Below are 18,397 nucleotides of genomic sequence, written 5' to 3' on the forward strand. Positions count from 1 at the left end.
TTCCATGGTTCACATCTGGAAAAATTACCTGTGCATCACCCTATTCGATAATGTATTTTTCTCTGATGACCGTGTCTCATTTAAAATAAATTGTAACTGTGAACGATCCTCGTGTTACTGTAACAGCTGGCACAGAAATTTGAGCAAATGTCTAATAAAAGTCTTCAATTGTTCTTCTTAAGATGCCCGTTAGACAACTTTTAGCGTAACGTTAGCAGGCCTTACTGAAGTACTTTTAGACGGCCACGGCTACAAAATGCCTTGATCAAGACAGCTGCTAGATTTTTGAATTATCCACTCAAGACATGTTTTAAACATAAAATAGCTGCTTCCGTGTTTCGTGGGAAGTGAACAAGTCACACCTTCACTCCAAAGCCCTGGTCGAATCCACCATATGTTGCAGCATAAAAATGTGCAACTGATCGGCGTCTTTCATTGAAAATAAAAGTGTCACTATAGAAGGCTGCAGGGGTGTTGACGATGCGACATTTTATTTCACGCATATTCTCAAACACAGCGCTCTCAGAGATGAACACGTTCATGATGATCACACTTATGTACATACATCACACAATGCATACATGGCTGCTCGTCTCAACAACGCATTCCTGGACACGACACAACTACGCATTCCTATTCTCAGATTTCTCGGCAAGTAAGTTAATATGCTATCGATAGGTAGCAACCATGGCGTCTGCTGTCAATTACTGCGAAAACGCTGCGATTCCCTTTCATTTTACGACTGCGTGTGCCAGCTATCTGACTCTTACGAAGAGCTTTCTTCGCAAGCCTATTTCGTTGCTTTAACGGATTAAACTTTGTCCACTGTGTTTCTTTTTATAAACGTAGAGCGGCGAATGTTTTTAGTCTTTGTTCAACAAGCAAATAAATGTTTTTCCTTTCACAGGTAAATTGAGCATAAGATTGCACAAATGGCCGATTTAGGACTAACTGGCTTCTTTCAACAATACAGACAACACAAGTCTTGTATTAAGCTGCAACCAAGAGACGGACTACCGACATGTATACAAGGTTCGGAACAATGTCCACATGCCTTTAGTTCGGATGAATTATGAAGAGCACAACATTGAGGCCAAGCGAAGCCCCGACAAGAAACAAACCTCCCGAAGGAAAGTGCTCCGCGCCTACTTTCAGCTTCAAGGTCCCTTTCGCGAGCTCTCCTTACCTCACAGCGCCACCTCTCAGACAACCAGCTAAATCGTCTCTATCACTTGCGCAACATCACAGTTTACACGGAATCCGAGAGGTGGCGTTGGCGAAGTTTCGAGCTGCAATCGCCATGCCGGGGCCCTTTCACGGCGGGTCATCGGGCTTCGCGGTGTCTTGTCGCCGTACCCTCTCCGCTGAAAACGCCGTGATAGCACTTTCTTATGGGAAGTCTGCCCGCGCACGTTCGCATGTCAGAAACACTTCTGTAAATCAACCATCGAGAGGGCTGTCGTAGCGGTATGCAAAAAATGCTGATTTTATTCTTTTTTTTTCGGTTAACCGAGCCCAAGTCCCAGAGGGTTCCTGGAATAAGGAATCCTCTCACCTAGGGTGAGCCGGGTCCTGACTCGGATTACCTTTAACGAAAATAAAAATTTAATTCTCTCTCCTTCTCACTTCCATTTCATTTTCTCTTTTTTTTCTGTCCGTAGCTTCGCGTTAGAGAGACTGATAATGGTCGCTAATGCCACCTTCTATGCTAATGAGAACTAGCCATTCTACACTGAACTATGCCGGTATCATCTTGTGTGTGTTTTATAACACACTCCCTAACACTACCAAGTACCAAACGAACAGGAACTGCGTAGAAGCCTAGCGTAATAGAACATCTTGACTGGCTAGTTGGTTCATTTTATCGATTCTTAACTAATTGGGCAAGTAAGCAAAAGGAGAACACGCAAGAAGGAACATAAAGAAAGTTCAAACGCAGTTTCGTTTTTTTTTTTAATGCATGAGCACGTTTCGCCCTTTTGCACTTGCGCAATTAGTTAACAATGAGGCAACGCACTATTTCGATTCCATTCGGAGAGAGATAGTCGGTTATCTGAGCTCCTATACAACACTGAGCCCCTATACAACGCCGAAACGCCGGCTCACGTGCTGAACGCCATAACAACCGCTATTGTACCTCTTATGGCAACATACCAGCATGACACACCGTTACCCGCGTGGTGTACGAACGTATATAACCATTACATAACTACAGAGCGACGCGCACTAGCCGAGCTTGCTGGCGATGACGGCCAGTGGTTCGATGAATCCCTTGTCGCGAGCCTTCGCGTCATCCTTGGTGGGCAAGCTGGCCAGCGCCTCGCAGGCTCCCGTGCCCTTCTTGTACTTGTTGCAGGCCAGGCTAAGCACCTCGCCGAACACGTGCTCGATGATGTCGTCGAAGAACTTCTTGGCCGTCGGCAGCTTGCAGCCTCTGTTCAGGGCAACCTCGGCGCACTCCACGAAGTCGTGGTAATAGCTGCGCAAAAAAAAAGGTCATGAAATCAGGAAAATGTGAAAATGCTAATTTCCCAATGAGACAAGGCATCAACTTTAATAGTCAGTGGCATTTCATTCATGAGGCAAGGCTTATCGCGCTCACTGTCTCGCCAGCAAAAATGATGTCATTACAATGTGCTTGGAGAAGGCAATTTTCTGTATCACGCAGCTTTTTGTTCTTTGTTGCGTTGATCCTTGATAGGGCTGCTGTTCCATAATATAAAGTGACATGATTCTCTTTTCGAGAGGGGGTCACGAATTGGCCAGTGAGCGAGCAGAAACATTATCGAAGACGAATTTGCGGTAAACTAAAACGCAATGAGAGAATAAAGTATTGAGGGTGTGCAGTGGCATCATTCGGGCAGTAAATAAAACAGACGTGGTGTATAAGGCTTTTCACAACAGAAGGGTTTGCTCTAAAAGAATGTTTCCTCAGTAGCCGTACATGTAATTACTAACCATTATAACGTAATATTTAGTGTCCAGGGCCCAACGAATCAGCGAGAACTCAGATGGTTTAGTTCTTGTCCCTTCTGTTGTTTTCATTCCCATTGACATTGTGTTCAATGTAAGAAAGTATGCCTCTTTCATTTCATTTACTAGAGGCACGGGAACGGCCATTGTTGGGAAACCAATATTTCAATACAGCTGAATAGCATAGAAAGAGGGTTTTTGTTTTGTTTTTTATTCGCCATAGCATGTGCTAAACGTAATCACGCGCTAAGGTTGCTTGCTGAACATTTTGGAGCATTTTCCAACAGAACTTCATTTCAGCACTGCACCATCGGAAAAGAAATGCGGCTTCTGCAGAGTACGAACAAACGCTCCTAACGACCATGGTGAGCCCTATTACTGAACTTGAATCCACCTTTCTAAAATCCGAGACCCGCAGTTCGTGAAAGACCGGGCTTGAGAAAGGACATCATGATTTGATTACGAACGTGCAATATCAAAAGTGTCCGACCAAGAAGAGCATGAAGCCTCATCCTGGAGCTTCTTCGTTCGGCTATAGTTATCGCTTCAATTCTCCATGTTCCGGCGAGCCCTTTTCTCTCTTAACGTGTAAGGTCATCTAACTATGTACACTGAGAACTCACCAGCAAGAGTAGGGAATCTGCTGACGGTCTGGGGCCTTGGAAGCACGGTGCAAGTCCACAAACATGTCGCTCATGCACTTCTGGATTCCGGGACCAGCCTTGTTGATGCACTTGATGCTATCCAGGTACTCTATGGTTCATAAAAAGGGAAAAAAATGGGAAAACTGGAAACAGAGTTCTGGTGCTTGCGGCTTTTCATGGGGCCGTCTAGTCGCCCTTCCGCTCCCAACTATAGCCCACGCAGCTCCTCCAGATTGGCGGTCTACCTCTGGCACCCATCTAGGTCAGCTAGTGCCTGGCAGAATTGATTGAGCAGGCTCTCATGCATGCTGCCAGCGAGGCCCTGAACTGATGGTCCCCGAACAATTATTAATTTACCCTTTCCAATACTGAAGGGCGTTCCTCTTCCTAATTGAAAAGTACTGAACAGCAACAATCGCGAACGGACGAAAAATTTCGATTCGAACAAGAACAAAACAAACTAACCCGTAGGATTGATAGTCATACTATGGCGCTCTCTTATACTACGTATATCTCATAAACAATCCGGTAGCCCCCCAACTTTCTATAAAGGACCCAGTACCAACCTCAGCACATGCATGAAAATTTGCGGACACACACACACACACACACACACACAAAAGCGCTTCAGCAATCAGCTATCATGATTGGCCAGCATACCTAGCACTTTGACCTAGGATTGGCATTCTTTTCAGGTTCTGTTGCACTACCATTTGCCTAGCACTTCTGGTGCACAGGGCTGGATTCCTAAATAAATATTGATTTACAAAGAACATGGCTGACATGGCATGTTAGGCACGCATTCACTACAGAAAAATACTATGTGAGGTATTTAGCCGTATCTTTAATCATGTTAGAAATGTAGACGTCCATTCTCTTCAAAATCTGGAACATATGTATAGGACTCAAATTCGATTTTAGCGAATCGGCATGTAATTTCTACGCAGTAATGCTCATTTTTAGATTCCATGATTTGCTGATAAATTAGTTCTTTTTTCCGTAAAATTACCGAAACACTTGCTGTGGAAACGGCTTCCATGTCTAGGATTCCTAATTACTTCTTGAACTTGTCTCTTTACGTTTTTTTTTGTGCATCAGTGATTAACACTGTTTGTGCTGGCAGTGCGGTTATAGGTGTCATTTAGTGTGCAGATGTGAATCCAACCCTGAACATCGAAACCGGCATCCACTACGTAACGTATGTCCCTTTTCCTCTAAAAGACAACTGTTATGAGGGAACAATACGCTCAGAATGGCAGGGTTCTTAGTTGCCGGCACGTATTGTTAAAACCGAGAGCGCGAAAAAGTCCGCCTCCATCCACCCTGTCATAGTGAATGTACAGTGGGGCTGTTGCCGACGTTAAACAGGCACCACCACCACGAGTGACGTACGTCACGCTGCAGCATACATCATCATTCTTCAAGGCCCTCCACCAAGCGCCAGTGTATTATTGGCCTAATTGAATGTCTCAGAGTAAATTGCGTCAGAAAATTCGTAAAGTACTACTTACACACAAGCTGCAGACATGATAGCTTTGGATTGTAATTCGAATATACGAGAATAATGACGTAACGTGACGCTATCGACTGATGGCCTAATGTGATGGCGTCTTCAGGTCCAACGTGACGTCACGCGATGAAGTCCACTCAAGTGATGATGTCACTTGAAGACGTCACGTGATGCCTCTTGGAGAAGCAGCAAACTTGGCGCTTCTTTGCAACATTTTTGTGTAAGCGAGAGTTGCGCACGCGGACACGAAAAATCCCAAGAAGCTAACAGCTTTGCGGTAAAAGACCCAGACATGAACACCACAGCGTTCGTTGACTTATTTATTACTGTGTGGTTTTCGCACTCTTAGCTTTAGCACTGCAGTAGCAACTAGCCCAAGCATCTATTCCCGTAAGTACTATATAGGACAGAGTGTAAGAACGCCAATAAAAATTACGGCAGAACCCAACTCACGATAAGTGTCGACGTTATTTCGATTATAATTCAAGCAATGTAGCGGCATACCATATTGCCACCTCCAAAATGCGTAATGTACGAGCCGTGTACAGGGCAGCCGGACTGATGGACACGCGGGGCCCTCTAGTGGTTTACCCCGATGTCTGCGCATAGTCTACCTGCTTTTGCGTGGCTTCCAAGATTCGTAGCGCACCGGTGCGTGCTACCGCCAGGGATGTCTGAGGGCATCCGTGGCCCGGCGCGTAAGCGTCGGACTGCTGTGCTTGACAAATCCGTGTGACGTGGGACCGATTCCACCCAGCAGCCGAAAAATTTTAAACATTCTTTTTTTTTATCGACTGAGCGACTTCAAGAGACAGAATGACCTAAAGTGGCTAAGTAGGCTAGAAATGCTATTTGCGTTAAATACGTTGCTAAACTCAACCAGCTAAGCAGGGGCGAGAGGCGAGCTCCCAAGAATGACGCACATGGGCGGTAGGTGCACTGACCTTTATGCTTTGGGTTGGTTGTGTTGCAGAACATCCCATACTCGTCAACGGCTGCCCTGAGCATAAGCAAGATGACGCCCTTAGGGAGACCGTCCAGGCACTTGACGGCGAAGTCTTCACCGCACTTCAGTTGTCTCTTGAATAACCTGCAATGACAGTTGAAAGAACTGTGAGTGAAACGTGGATAATCCTGATTATGTATGCAGATATCATACACAACTCTTGACATTTGTCAACGCCTGTAAACTTGAATTTCGAGTGGATGCGGCTGACAAATATCGACAAAGTAGGCATTGATGACACTTGGCAGACGTGTGATGACACACGTCAACGCATACCGTTATCGTCTTAATGCGATATCGCAAACGTAGCTGGCGTGAACAGCACAAGTAGTGGCAGTTTTGACACCGCGTTCACAAAGCAGGCATAATTGTTAAAGAAGTGATTCACTGTGTTCCACTTATGTAGTAAATGGGCGACAGGCGGTATATAATGGAATCTACGCGCTTACCTTTTATACCGAGAACAATCTGGCAACACAATAGTTTGTCTAGATCTACTATTATAATCAGCGTTTGCGACCCTTCAGGGAGCCCAAAACACGAAGCTGCGAGCCAGATAGCGAAAGTTTGTACCAGTGCCCCACAAGATTTACACGAACACTGTCTCCCCGCATTGTACGCAGCTTGTTTGACATTTTGACATTGCGTAGTGTGCATTCAGACAATAATTACTCATTGTTGAACCTATATTGGTCAATGTCGCTAAAATAAAACGCACGTATCATCAACACAAGCACACAGCGGTGCTTTTCAGGAAGATGGTTTAATTTTTGTCGTGTGTTGGTAACTGTAATAAACTTAATCTCAAAATACTTGCACTTCATGCAAATCTCTGATTGAAGAAGCCGCGCTCGGAGTCTGCTAGCGTAGCGCGTCGATATTAACGCACATGTGTAGTCACAATCGCAATTAGGTGTTCAGTGTTCAAGGGGCTAAAAAAGAAATACGCGTTTTGTAGACGATTTTGCTCTCAAATGCTATAGATCTTCTGCTGGACAGTAGTTAAGGATTGAGAGATACGATTGTTTACATGTATAAGGCTCAAAAGCAGATGATCATCGTAACTTATTTTCGTGGTTAAATAGCCTAACAATCTTTTGACATTCGTGCTGAAAACCTGCACCGTTGCAGATTTTGAGCCACCGTCACTCAGCAAGGGACATTTCATTTGCGGGGACCTGGAAAAGTACCACACCTGTGCTGCGTGGTGTCTTATGTGCTGTGCGGAAATTTCAGGCTTGTAGTACAGCGCTACCGCAGGACGACCTTTAATGACATGATATACGGACATATCAGTGGCCTGCAGAGTAAGTTCTCTTGAGACTTCATCTTGAGAGAACCATCAGAACCATTGGGTGTTCGGAATAACGCACAGAAGTGCCCATGAAACTTTGTACTTGAATCCTGCTCTTTCCTTCCGAAATATATTCAGACAAATATCGCACACGTTGCGACGTATCAGTGACTATAGCGCTGTGAATGATATAGCGGCACACGATAGCTTGGTCAGCGCCAAGCCGGAAGGCCTGACCTATGGTGTTCCTAGATTTAGAACCTCCCACGTGCTTGGTCTCTGCCGCCCACTAAAGAACCCATGTGGTCTAAATTAACCCGTATCCCAAATAGCTGAGGCTTAGCATCTCTGGCACAGCCTGGAAGCTTTCGTAAGCAATCAATCGCCCAGCTAGATTTCGTCGCGCAAAGCCTACTTACGTGCACTGCGTTACAAGGCTCTTGGCATCGTCGGCTAGGCTTGGCTTAAGGAAGTAAGGGACGAAGTCATATCCGCACTTCTCAGCTTCAGCAGTCGAGCATCCAGAAACGTCCTTGTATAGGGCGGCACCAGATACGCCTGCAAAAAAAGATCACGAGAGAAAAGTGGACGTTAATCTTGAGCTTAAGGATTATGGAAATAGTGATTGCTCCAAAGTTTCAAAAACCCATAACGGCATTCGTTATACTCATAGCGGCTCAGCATGCCTGCAAAAAATAAGGAGGGAAAAGTGGTTGTTAATGTAGATCCGCAGTAGCAAATAATGATAGCTTAAGAGTTTCGCAAACCTACAGTTCGGTGCATTCTACTCATAACGGTCCCCCCCCCCCCCAATTTCTTGAATCAAATGCCCACGAAGTACGAATACATGCAGTGTCCACCACTGTCATTTGCCTATGTTATTAAATCTCTAAGTTACCTGCGTTGCCTTCGTATTCAAATTCAAAATTTTGCACTGCTGTCTTCCAGAAACAAACCTGGCTGCTACGCCCAGCTGTAACTATATTCAATTTAAACTGCAGACGCTCACCAGAAGGACGGCGCTACCATCTCATTTCCCGCATGAAAAACAAGAACGCCATTCCCGCTATTGCAACGATGTTGTTTCCTATTTTGTTCCCAGGTCTTTGTTCTCGATATGCTGTTTGTGCGGAAATAGGCGCGGGCCTTTGAGTCTAACGTTGGCAACACAACAACCGACAACGACAGCCAGTACTCTCCAATGTTGTTTCACTTCAGCACACACATTACACACAAATGAATGCAACCTTCCTGCTGGGGAAACAAAAATCAAAATAAAACAACCCAAGCTGTGCGCATCCTGTCACGTAGCCCGTTTCTGCTTTTGTGAAAGATGAGATGGTATACTTTTCTCGTCTTTGTCTTTTGTTTCTGTCGACCGAGAGCAGTCCAGGCAAAGGGCTCAATACTCCCGATTCAAACGGCGATAAGCCGGAGCAATTACGACGGCCGTTCGCGCGAGGGAAAATTCAAGAGCCGAGACTTGAATACAGGAACGGGCTTTCAAGGTTAATACGAGCCGAGCGTGTGCGATATCATCGGTGGCGTTCTTGGCTTGCAGGTATAAATATTTGTCGAGTCTTCTGTTTTGTTCTCCTAGCTACTGTCATCTCCGACTTCCGTCAGCAGCGTCTTCTTCCTACGTTGTCGGGCTAAACTTAGGGTGCATCTCCGACCCGCTTGCGTCATCAGGCTGTCGACGACAAATGCTTGTAAACTGCGAGCGCTTGTTTGCATTGCACATTATGATGGCATTCTTTCTCCACAAAGCTAGAACAGAAAGTAAAAGGCGCAACAAACCAGAACCTGCGTTCTGTCGTATAGAGCTGCTCCCACACTTAGCTTTTTCAAGAGCTTGCTTTTAAGGCTTGTTGCGACGGCTTCTTGCTCAAATTGCAGTGTTGCTGTGATAACTCTATAGGTAGCCTCAGCAGCTTTTTCTAATGCTTTCTTTTCGAAACTGGCTAGAAAAAAATGCGTGTACACTCACGAACAAGAGTTTGGTAAGCAATGGTGCCACAAATTAGAAAGAAATCTTTTTGTTGTGGCCGCTACCTTCAAACTTTTCCTAGTGATTTTACGCGGTTTTGTTAGTGTGTTCTTATATTAAGTCCACTGTAATGTCACGCTGTTTACAGAATAGGCGCCTACTTTCGCCTCCGTTAAACGCGCTCTTGTGTCTCGTGATCTGGTACCTGCTGCTGGTGCTCCTTTCATATCAGTTTTGCAGGGATGCTCACATTGTTTAGGCTATGTTATTACACAGAGATGACCCGAATTATTTGTCGCGACTGTTGATACTTTATGCCAGCTACGGATGTTAAAAACTTTAGACAGCCTTCTCGCAATTACTCCAAGCAACTATTGAGGTTAAGTAAGGCACGTCATTTTCGAGGCGCCGCATATCTCTCTCTTATCTCATCTTATCTCTTAGGTACGTGTCATACTTTGCAACAAAATGCAATGGCGTGCAGTCAGGACAGCCTGTTAAAAGGGGCAACGCAATGTGAAATATGGAGGCTTTAATGAGAATTAGTGCGCGTTAACCCTGGCTGGTGGACTCACATGTCCCAATAGGTGTTGAGTGACATTCCAACCACTTGACTGCCTATTCATTGCCCTGCTCTCCTTAAAGCTGCTTTGTGCTGGAGTCGAGCACCTCAGTTGGCATGAGAATATTTCCAAAGAATTTTCTGCGTATCCTCACTGAGGCACGTCGAGTCTTTGTCCGCAGCATTTGCGAATATTCGACGTTGGCGAAATTCGACTACAGTAGTCAAGCGGTCAAGCGTAGGATTAGTTACCTCAGACACGGAAAGTGTCTGAGCACTGCTGCTTCTCGCACAAGCCGGCCTCGGGAATCAGATATGTATAAAAGCAACGGACCATCGCGTGAAGGAGCGTTGAAGACACGCACAAGTGTCGTATTTTGGTATTCTACGATGCCCGACAGGTTTGGCGTACTGCCCGAGGAAAAAGCGGCGATTTTAACAACAGCGCGACGCGGGTGAAATGTCGGCACGTGGCAAAACAGCCTGGAGGATGTCTGAATCGCCGCATGTGGTAATTAGCATCGAGAACGCGACCAGTCAATAGTGCATGGGTATTTAAGTCGAGTAGTAAAAGAAGCGTTGTACTGTGCGGCGGCTTAGACGTATACAATTACTCCAGCCTCCGTTGTCAAGGCAACACCTGTTCATCCCTATAAAGGCACTAAAATTCCTCGTATTCCTCTCGAAAAAAAAATCGTTTCTCTTTCTGACGAATAAAATGCTGAAAATAACCGGTCCACTGCTGCATAGCTCGGCATTTCCTATAGTTCATTTTATGGTTGTTATAGCCTAAATAAAATACGTGCGTAAAGTCAACCAACTAGTGTGTTCGAAAGAGCAGAATAGCAGGTGGTCGAGTAGATTAGCATCTTAGCTTTCTTGAAAAAAGAAAGTGCTTCGGAAAGCCTATATATATATATATATATATATATATATATATATATATATATATATATATATATATATAGAGAGAGAGAGAGAGAGAGAGAGAGAGAGGGACTTATATATGGTGTATAATACATATATATATATATATATATATATACTTGTTAAAAACAAATGCTTGCGTAATAACCTATATATACCGCAGTCGGTGAAACAATACACGTAGTCGTGTTCTGCATTCTATCTGGCTCTTATAATACCAAAAAAGTAAGTTCGTTGTTCAATGCATGTACGGTTTTGGCTACGCTTGTTTGAACCTTTAATCTGATATTTGATTGGGCTTTCTGCTTCTTTGGGCGATCCCCGCCTTTTCTCTAAGCGAAGTTTACCTGCACATTTTCCTTACGCGATAGCTCAAGCACAATACCGCCTCTAGGCGTAAACACTCGAACGATGTTTTTCGATAAAGTTCTTCCCTCCCGGAGAACATTTTGATTTCGCCAACGCTTATTTTAATCGGGAAGGCTGCGTGGCGTGCGGACGGTTGCGTGTTGTGTGGCCGTAACCGTGGAAAGCCTGGCCGAGGTCATATTGTCTCGCCTTTAATGGCCGTAAAGATGTTGTCCGTGCTTTAATAAGAATAAAAACAGTTAACTCGATAGGGAGCTCGCTTGCCTGTGTTGCGTCCTTTACAATTCTCAAGCACATTGTTAACGCACATAATACGCTGAACAGCTTATGAGGAAAAAGAATGCGCTCCGTTTTCTCAATTTTCTTTTTCTAATCAGGGCCGGCTTACATATCTGTGCGTACCAACATGCCAAACGTACTCCCAAGATATCGAACTACTATAAAGAAACCAGTTGCGTAATGAAGTTGGAATTTGCATTGTGGAAATACGCTTCAATCTCATGTTGCATTTTGCGTGTCGAATGAATGGTGACTTTTCTATGGAAACGGTAAATACTGCAAATTAAATGCTACAAACTGTGCTGCTAGGCGCCAGCGTGCATCGCTGAGGTTTAAGTAATTGCACAGTAGCCGTAGGTGCATATGCCACCCAGAAGACAATGGGTAGGTTACCAAGTATATTACAGCCTATTCAAACTGATGCGTCCTGCAAGCTGAGTCAGTATGTTAACACTTAAGAGCCGGCAGGTTAAGCAGTGACTCGAGCCACAGACCTTGTTGTTCAGCTATGTAATGTTATTGCATAGGATAGCATGCGAATGGCATACATGAGGTTTAGACATCGCTTTCAGGCAATGAGATGTCGGGCTTCCTGTCGTTTGAATCCGGCCACCATGAAGACAATGCAACAAACACCTCCAAATTTTCCGCAACGTGCACTAAATGTTTATTATGGGATGCCTAAGGGAAGATGGAGGGGGTGAGGCTGTTTAAGGCAAATATGCGTGCACGAGAAGCACTCCAAAAAGAAGCCCTTTTAATGCTTATTTCAACGATCAGCGTCAGGATGGGAAGATAAAGCTAGATATTCATTGAAACAAGTGTCAATAAATATGGCTCGCGTCTTAATGATACCGTTGAGTTCAAACATCGTCAAGTGCTTGTGGGTATCGCAAATATATGGCTCATTGAACTGTAAAGTAGTTCGCGATCGCAAATTTTAGACACACTATAGCCAGTATTGACAACAGCCGGATTGTTGAAAAATTCGCAGCAAAGTCGGCTTTATTGTTCTCTCGTTTCAACTATTTGATCAGTCTTAGCGAAAGTGCAGACGTCGAAATGGGAGATGTCTAGCAGCCACGAATTGGCTTCAACGTTTGATATTGGCACAACTGCAGTCTGGGAAGCACCAGCCGTAGGGAAGCTTCTGCTAAAATTAATTCTGGAGTGCTTACGTGCCAGTATACCCCTATCGGATTTTGAAGTACGCCGTGGTGGGGGACTCGAGGATTAATTTTGACCACCCGTGGCTCTTTAACGTGCACCTAAATCAAAGCACAGGAGCGTTTTGTTTTTGCAATATTTGCACCACCTAAATGCGGCCGCCACGACCGGGTGTTGAACCAGCGACCTCGAGCTTAGGCACGCAACACTATAGCCGGTAAGTCACCGCGGCCGGTGGAATGTTGTGCGCCTCAACGAGAATTCAGCTAAATACCAGCCAGAATAAAAAAAGGAGTGGAGCCGCAAAATAAATCTGGAACCCCATATGTTGCATTCCATTCATTCACTGCTGCATTTTTGAAAAGGGTATTGAATCAATAAACGAGAGCGAAGAAAGGAAAATCAAGGAGGTTAACCTGGCGCGATCTGACTCAAGACACGCAAATACGCTACAACTCATGTGAAATAATTTCTTGAAACATAACTATTCACCGTGGTACGCACATCCCGCAGCTTCCTCTTCGTCCTTATACATAAAGTCAGAGGGTTAAGAGCAATGTGCCCTGCACTATTGCATGACGCAGCGCTTGGCATTAACTGTAAGTGCTAATCACGATTTGGCATTGCTCAATCGTTTGCGAGACTAAATCGCATGTGAAAGACTTACACCCGATGTGGGACCTCGACCTCTGAGCAAAGTACAGCGCAAGCCTTAGTGAAGCCCTGTTTTTAGAACTCGTCCCGCATACAAATCAGAACCTTGCGCGGTTGTAATAAAATAACAAATGAGTCTGTCGATATATCACTTGACTCGAGACAGCCCATAACACATGCTAAATTTAGGCCGTAGAAGTATCATATTAATCTTCTTGCGCAGAAATCGATACAATTGTAGAAGCGCTCATCTGACACTTATCTCGAGAGGCGCGAGTCGAGGTTAAACTTAGAGCGTCTGACGCACGAGGTACCGCGTCACAGCAAACATTGGATGTCAATGGTTTGTTGCACAACTTGTTGATCCCCGCGATGCGAAGTCGATAGCGGCATAGTTTCAGCAGCGCTCTTGCTCTCTACTTATTTTTGGTAGCCTTGCTCTCGTCAGCTGCTCCCGGGTAGAGCACCACATTGTCAGAGAATTGAGCAATCGAGGAAGCGCAACGTCCGCATGCAGTAGGGGCTACGGAATGAGATAATTAATCTTTCAAATTGAGGCAACAGGGAAATACTCGGACATATCAGGGGTAACATAGCGCGCTTTCTATCAAGGTCGCCCGTTACTCAAGGACAGACCTTCTCGGAACGAATGCACCAGATTGCCGCGAGAAAGATTGGTTTGAGAAAAGAATCCGTCTTCATACACTTTCTTGTTCACTGCCCTACGGCTCACTCATCGGTTACGTCAAGTCGTAGTGCGACCGTGAACTTAAGCTGTGTATAGAAGATTCAGAGGATGTTTCCAAGCAATGCTAAAGTTTACTGGCCCTGACTGATTGATTGATTGGGTTTCAATTCCCTCACGCAGCTAATCCTCGGATAGGTGCCGTATACTGGGGACTCTATTCATTTTAATGGCCTTGAGTTGTTTAACGTGCACCAAACGTAAGCGCTGATGCAATTTTGCATTCCCACCCCATATAAATGCCGTTGTCACAGAATCGATCAGCGCAATAGATAAGAACGCTTGCGCAGAGAGCCGCTTCTCTCGGCTAGGCTATACAGAATGGTATGCTATCGTAAAGACGTATCAAAAGAGGGATCGCTCGTCTGCCTATTTAGGGTAATGGAGTTGGGGAATTGGGAGATGAGGACAGGGCCAGCCACCGAAGAATGCTTCCGCGCACTGTTACACCATGCGGAGAATGCCCGATTCCACAGCAAAGGTGAACAGAGCTCGCAGGAGGCCGACAGTATCCAGAATAAAGGATATATTATCTCCGGCTCAAGATCTGCAATTTAGTGAGGTAGGCGTGGGTACAAGCGTGTCACGTTTTCGATTCGTTGCTGCTATGCTTAACGTACGTTTCTTTTCCTTTTCTCTTTCTTTTTGTCACATGTGTGGGCCTTCGTATGTGCAGAAGGATTCACACACGCTGAATATCTTTCCATCTTCCCGAACCTGAAGAAACTTTGTCATGTCCCCTGAACTTGCATTGTTCTCTTGACTCGCAGTTTGCAAGTTGAAAAAAAAAAGAGTCCTTAGCTTACACATCTGTTAGCAATTCATTAAGGAAGAGTCGTTGAGACTAACAAAATATTTTAAAGATAGTAATCAGACACACGCTGTTCTAAAGCGAAGCATTCTTTGCATCTTCCCTGGGGTTTGGCGTTCGTCGTCGTTTCCCCGTTGAATATATTTGAGTATATATTTATAGAAAGTTATATGCAACTTCTGCCGCCGGGTATGGCCCCAAACCGACCGCTTGCTGCTGGCTGCTGTGTGTCTTATAGACAACTTGGGCCGCTGGGTATGTGCTTGAGCAGACACATTCGACACTGGGTTTGTACAACAACTGTGTATGTGCCACAGTGTACGTGTCCATTCCTAGCCCATCTCCCACAATAGATGTACCACTGTGACACAAGAGATACGAAAGCTTAAATCCTATTTAGATATTTGTCCTACTTCTCTATGCGTGCACCTCTCGTCAACATTTCTACCTCGGCGAGCATCGTACGTCACGCAGGCAGCTGGCAGCTGTTGGCGACGAAGCTGTGCTTGCGTCAGGCTACAGCTGCTGCCTCGCTAACTTAAACAAATCTCCGTGCTCAAACGTTCGTGCTCAAGTCCACACAGATGTACGAACTATAGGGATCAAGTGGCCCGACAAGGCATTATTGGCTTATTCTGCAGAAACCGCAAGTTCTTTCCACGGGTGCCATATTTCAGCACTAGCAACGAAAAATACCCCAATTTGAACTTGAACCTTCGAAAGCGGGAGCTCAGATTGAATGCGATGATACTTACGCAGGGCAACTAAAATTGCTACTTACTTTCACAACCACTGAGGCTAATAATTAGGAGGCCGGAACGGGATTCGATACATTGGTCGGGATTCGATACAGAATCATATGGCTAAACATTTTTTCATGGCACGGAAGTACAGTACACGTAGGGACAGCATTACCTTAAAGCTGTCGCTAGTGTTGCGTAAATGAAAAGCCATGCAATTGTGATCACTTTTATGAGCCTCTAGCAGCTAGCTGTCACTAAAATACGGAGCACTCTTGCATACCCTGGGAACGCACCCCTCCATTAAACTTAAAGGCGCACATTCATTGAAAGCTCTCATCAAATTTAATCTCCAGTGTGTAAAAAGCACTTCTGCTGTGTCATTTTTCTTCAACACCCTCTTAACTTCAACGAAAACATATTCTTGATCTGCCGAAGACGTACAGAGGCTACAATGATCTGCAGCCGAGCATGTGGTCGTATTTTGAATACCTCATATATTAAGATTTACACGGCGTTATGTCAAATAGCCAAAATTAGCCAAAATCAAAGATTTTCAATTTAAAGATTTTTTTACAGAGTCCTTGAGCACTGTCGCTTAGTGCATCACCGAAATATCTTAAGGAACGCCTGAGCTCCTATGAAAAATTGGACAACACATCCTAGGTATTCGTTGTGAATTGCAAAAACATCTCTCAAAGACTACTCGCAGCATAAGATTATAAAACCCCTTCAGTCAGTCAAATTATTCTCCAGTGACGAGCTTGATCCGCGAGCCAACTACGATGCTTGAATCTAATAAAGCGTCAGTATAGCATAAAAAAGGTACAGATAGTTACTGGAATGTTTTTACAGAATCCTTGAACTTTGTCGCTCAGTGGATCATCGAAACATCACAAGCCAGACCTGAACCCCCGTGAAAACTTCGCACAGCACATCCTAGGTACTCGTCGCGCAGTGCTTCAGAACCACCGCCACGCGAGATCACCACTCACCTCCGACAACGCAGGCCAAGCCCAAGCACACAAACGAGAGCGCGCGGTTCATCTTGATCTTCACGAGTGCGGACTGGCAATCGCTCGACTGCCGGTGTGGCCGGCGGTTGCCATTTATTGGGTTGGCCAGCCGCCATGCCAGTAAACATTCGCCGGCTGAAACGGATGCGAAAACGCACGCACGAAAGCACACATACACGCACACACGCGCGCCGTAACACACACGCACAAAAAAAAGTAAATGTCACGCACTCCCCGTACGTTCAAGTGAGTACCGCGCACGAACGCACGCACGCACTGCCGCGCACCCTCGCAACTTGAGCGCGAAAGAAAGGGAAAAGGGTGGTGTTACGCCTTGAACCAATGCTACTCGTGTGTAGGGCGGAGGGGGGGGGGGGGGGGGGGGGGGAGCGGGTGTAGCATTCGCTGCTTGCTACTAGCATGCCTCTCAATCGCGGCGATTTGGAAACATGTTTACCTTGACGACAGCACTCGGGAGACGACGGCGGCCCGTTCGTGCCACTGTGGAAGAGCAGCACGCAGTTTCACTGCCAGGAACTATGGCCCGCCACCCCCTCTCCCAAAATGCACCCACACCACCTTCCAACCACCACTGAAATAGCGCCCATTCTTTGTCGAGTGAACATTTACTGCGCGGATTCTCTCTGCTTGGTAGGATTTGTCGATGCGTCTATGTTTCATGTAGGAAAGAAAAATGAAGCCCAGAATCATGTACGTGTTTCACGCTGTGAAAAAATAAAATTGCGTGCGGCATGAATCCCGTTGTGGAGCTTGCGTAACGTCTCTTTCGCAGATGGGGGTAGTTTCGGTACTCGATATGTGAAAAAAGTTGGGACGGCGGAGCTCTTTCTTCAGGACGGCTTATCTGGGCAAGCTTGGTCGGCAGCTGCTTTGCCTGACCAACGATGCCGCAAATACGGCAGCGATTCACCAGGGCCGGCATAAAGCAACGATTCCATTTCAATGCCATTCCTTTCCGCTTTTCGTCATTGGGCCGAACGGCGCTCCACCCACGTTGCCATCTAAATCGGCCTGCCGTGAACTTCAGAGGATAAGAAAGGAAGAGAACTGAGCGAAAGCAACCTTACATTATACCTGCCCACCTGCCCAGCTTTCCAATAAGTCGGTGCAACATGGAAAAGTTAGCTAAATATACCTCCCAATGGAAAGTTTTCGTACATATTCGAAGTTACCTCCGGAAATTTGACACCAGTCATATGCTATCAAGGGGTTAAACCGAAAAAAAAAACCGCCCCTTCTTGCGCAGTAAGGAATCAATCAGCATACTAACCGGCATAAATTTTTATGACGGAATATTTAGTGTACTTATTGTGACAGTTCAGGGGATGTGGTGGTAGACTACCTGCCACGGTAATTTAATGACTACGAAGTTGCGTGGCTGAGCTCGACGCCACTGGTACAATCCCGACCACGGCAGCCACATTTCGATGGAGGTGAAATGGAAACCGCTCGTGTACCGTGCACTGGATGCACGCTAAAGAACCCCAGGTCCAGAGTCCACCACTACGGCATGTCTGGCAATCACATTGCAGTTTTAGCATGTAAAACCCGAAGATTGATTTAATTTAGGTGGTGGACGATGTTGAGTACTTTCCGTGCCGGCCTCCCTTCTACACAAGCGAAAGAAGCGGCTACAGCCCATTTCTAAGCGAAATTTTAGCATAACATTATTCGAAGAAAAGACCCATG

General features: G+C 45.5%; 1 protein-coding gene across 1 annotated transcript; it reads right to left on the bottom strand.

The window, feature by feature from the left end:
• Positions 1–472: 472 nt before the first annotated feature.
• On the bottom strand, positions 473–16,790 carry LOC119458204 (uncharacterized). Its single transcript, XM_037720028.2, has 5 exons — positions 16,667–16,790; positions 7,847–7,985; positions 6,072–6,217; positions 3,597–3,726; positions 473–2,479 (listed from the first exon to the last, which is right to left on the bottom strand). Exons 1-5 carry the CDS (start codon positions 16,716–16,718, stop codon positions 2,227–2,229), a joined length of 720 nt encoding a protein of 239 aa, XP_037575956.1. The 5' UTR covers positions 16,719–16,790; the 3' UTR covers positions 473–2,226.
• Positions 16,791–18,397: the final 1,607 nt, after the last annotated feature.

This window comes from Dermacentor silvarum, chromosome 7, assembly GCF_013339745.2.
Source record: "Dermacentor silvarum isolate Dsil-2018 chromosome 7, BIME_Dsil_1.4, whole genome shotgun sequence".
Classification (NCBI taxonomy): Eukaryota; Metazoa; Arthropoda; class Arachnida; order Ixodida; family Ixodidae; genus Dermacentor; species Dermacentor silvarum.

What these genes read in the sequence shown, in the direction of transcription:
- LOC119458204 (XM_037720028.2), bottom strand. Translation starts at nt 16,718, where the DNA reads ATGAACCGCGCGCTCTCGTTTGTGTGCTTGGGCTTGGCCTGCGTTGTC. An exon ending in CTTGGCCTGCGTTGTCGGAG is followed by an intron (nt 7,986 to 16,666) that starts GTGAGTGGTGAT and finishes CTTTTTTTGCAG; the next exon opens with GCGTATCTGGTGCCGCCCTA. An exon ending in AGCCTTGTAACGCAGTGCAC is followed by an intron (nt 6,218 to 7,846) that starts GTAAGTAGGCTT and finishes CTGTCATTGCAG; the next exon opens with GTTATTCAAGAGACAACTGA.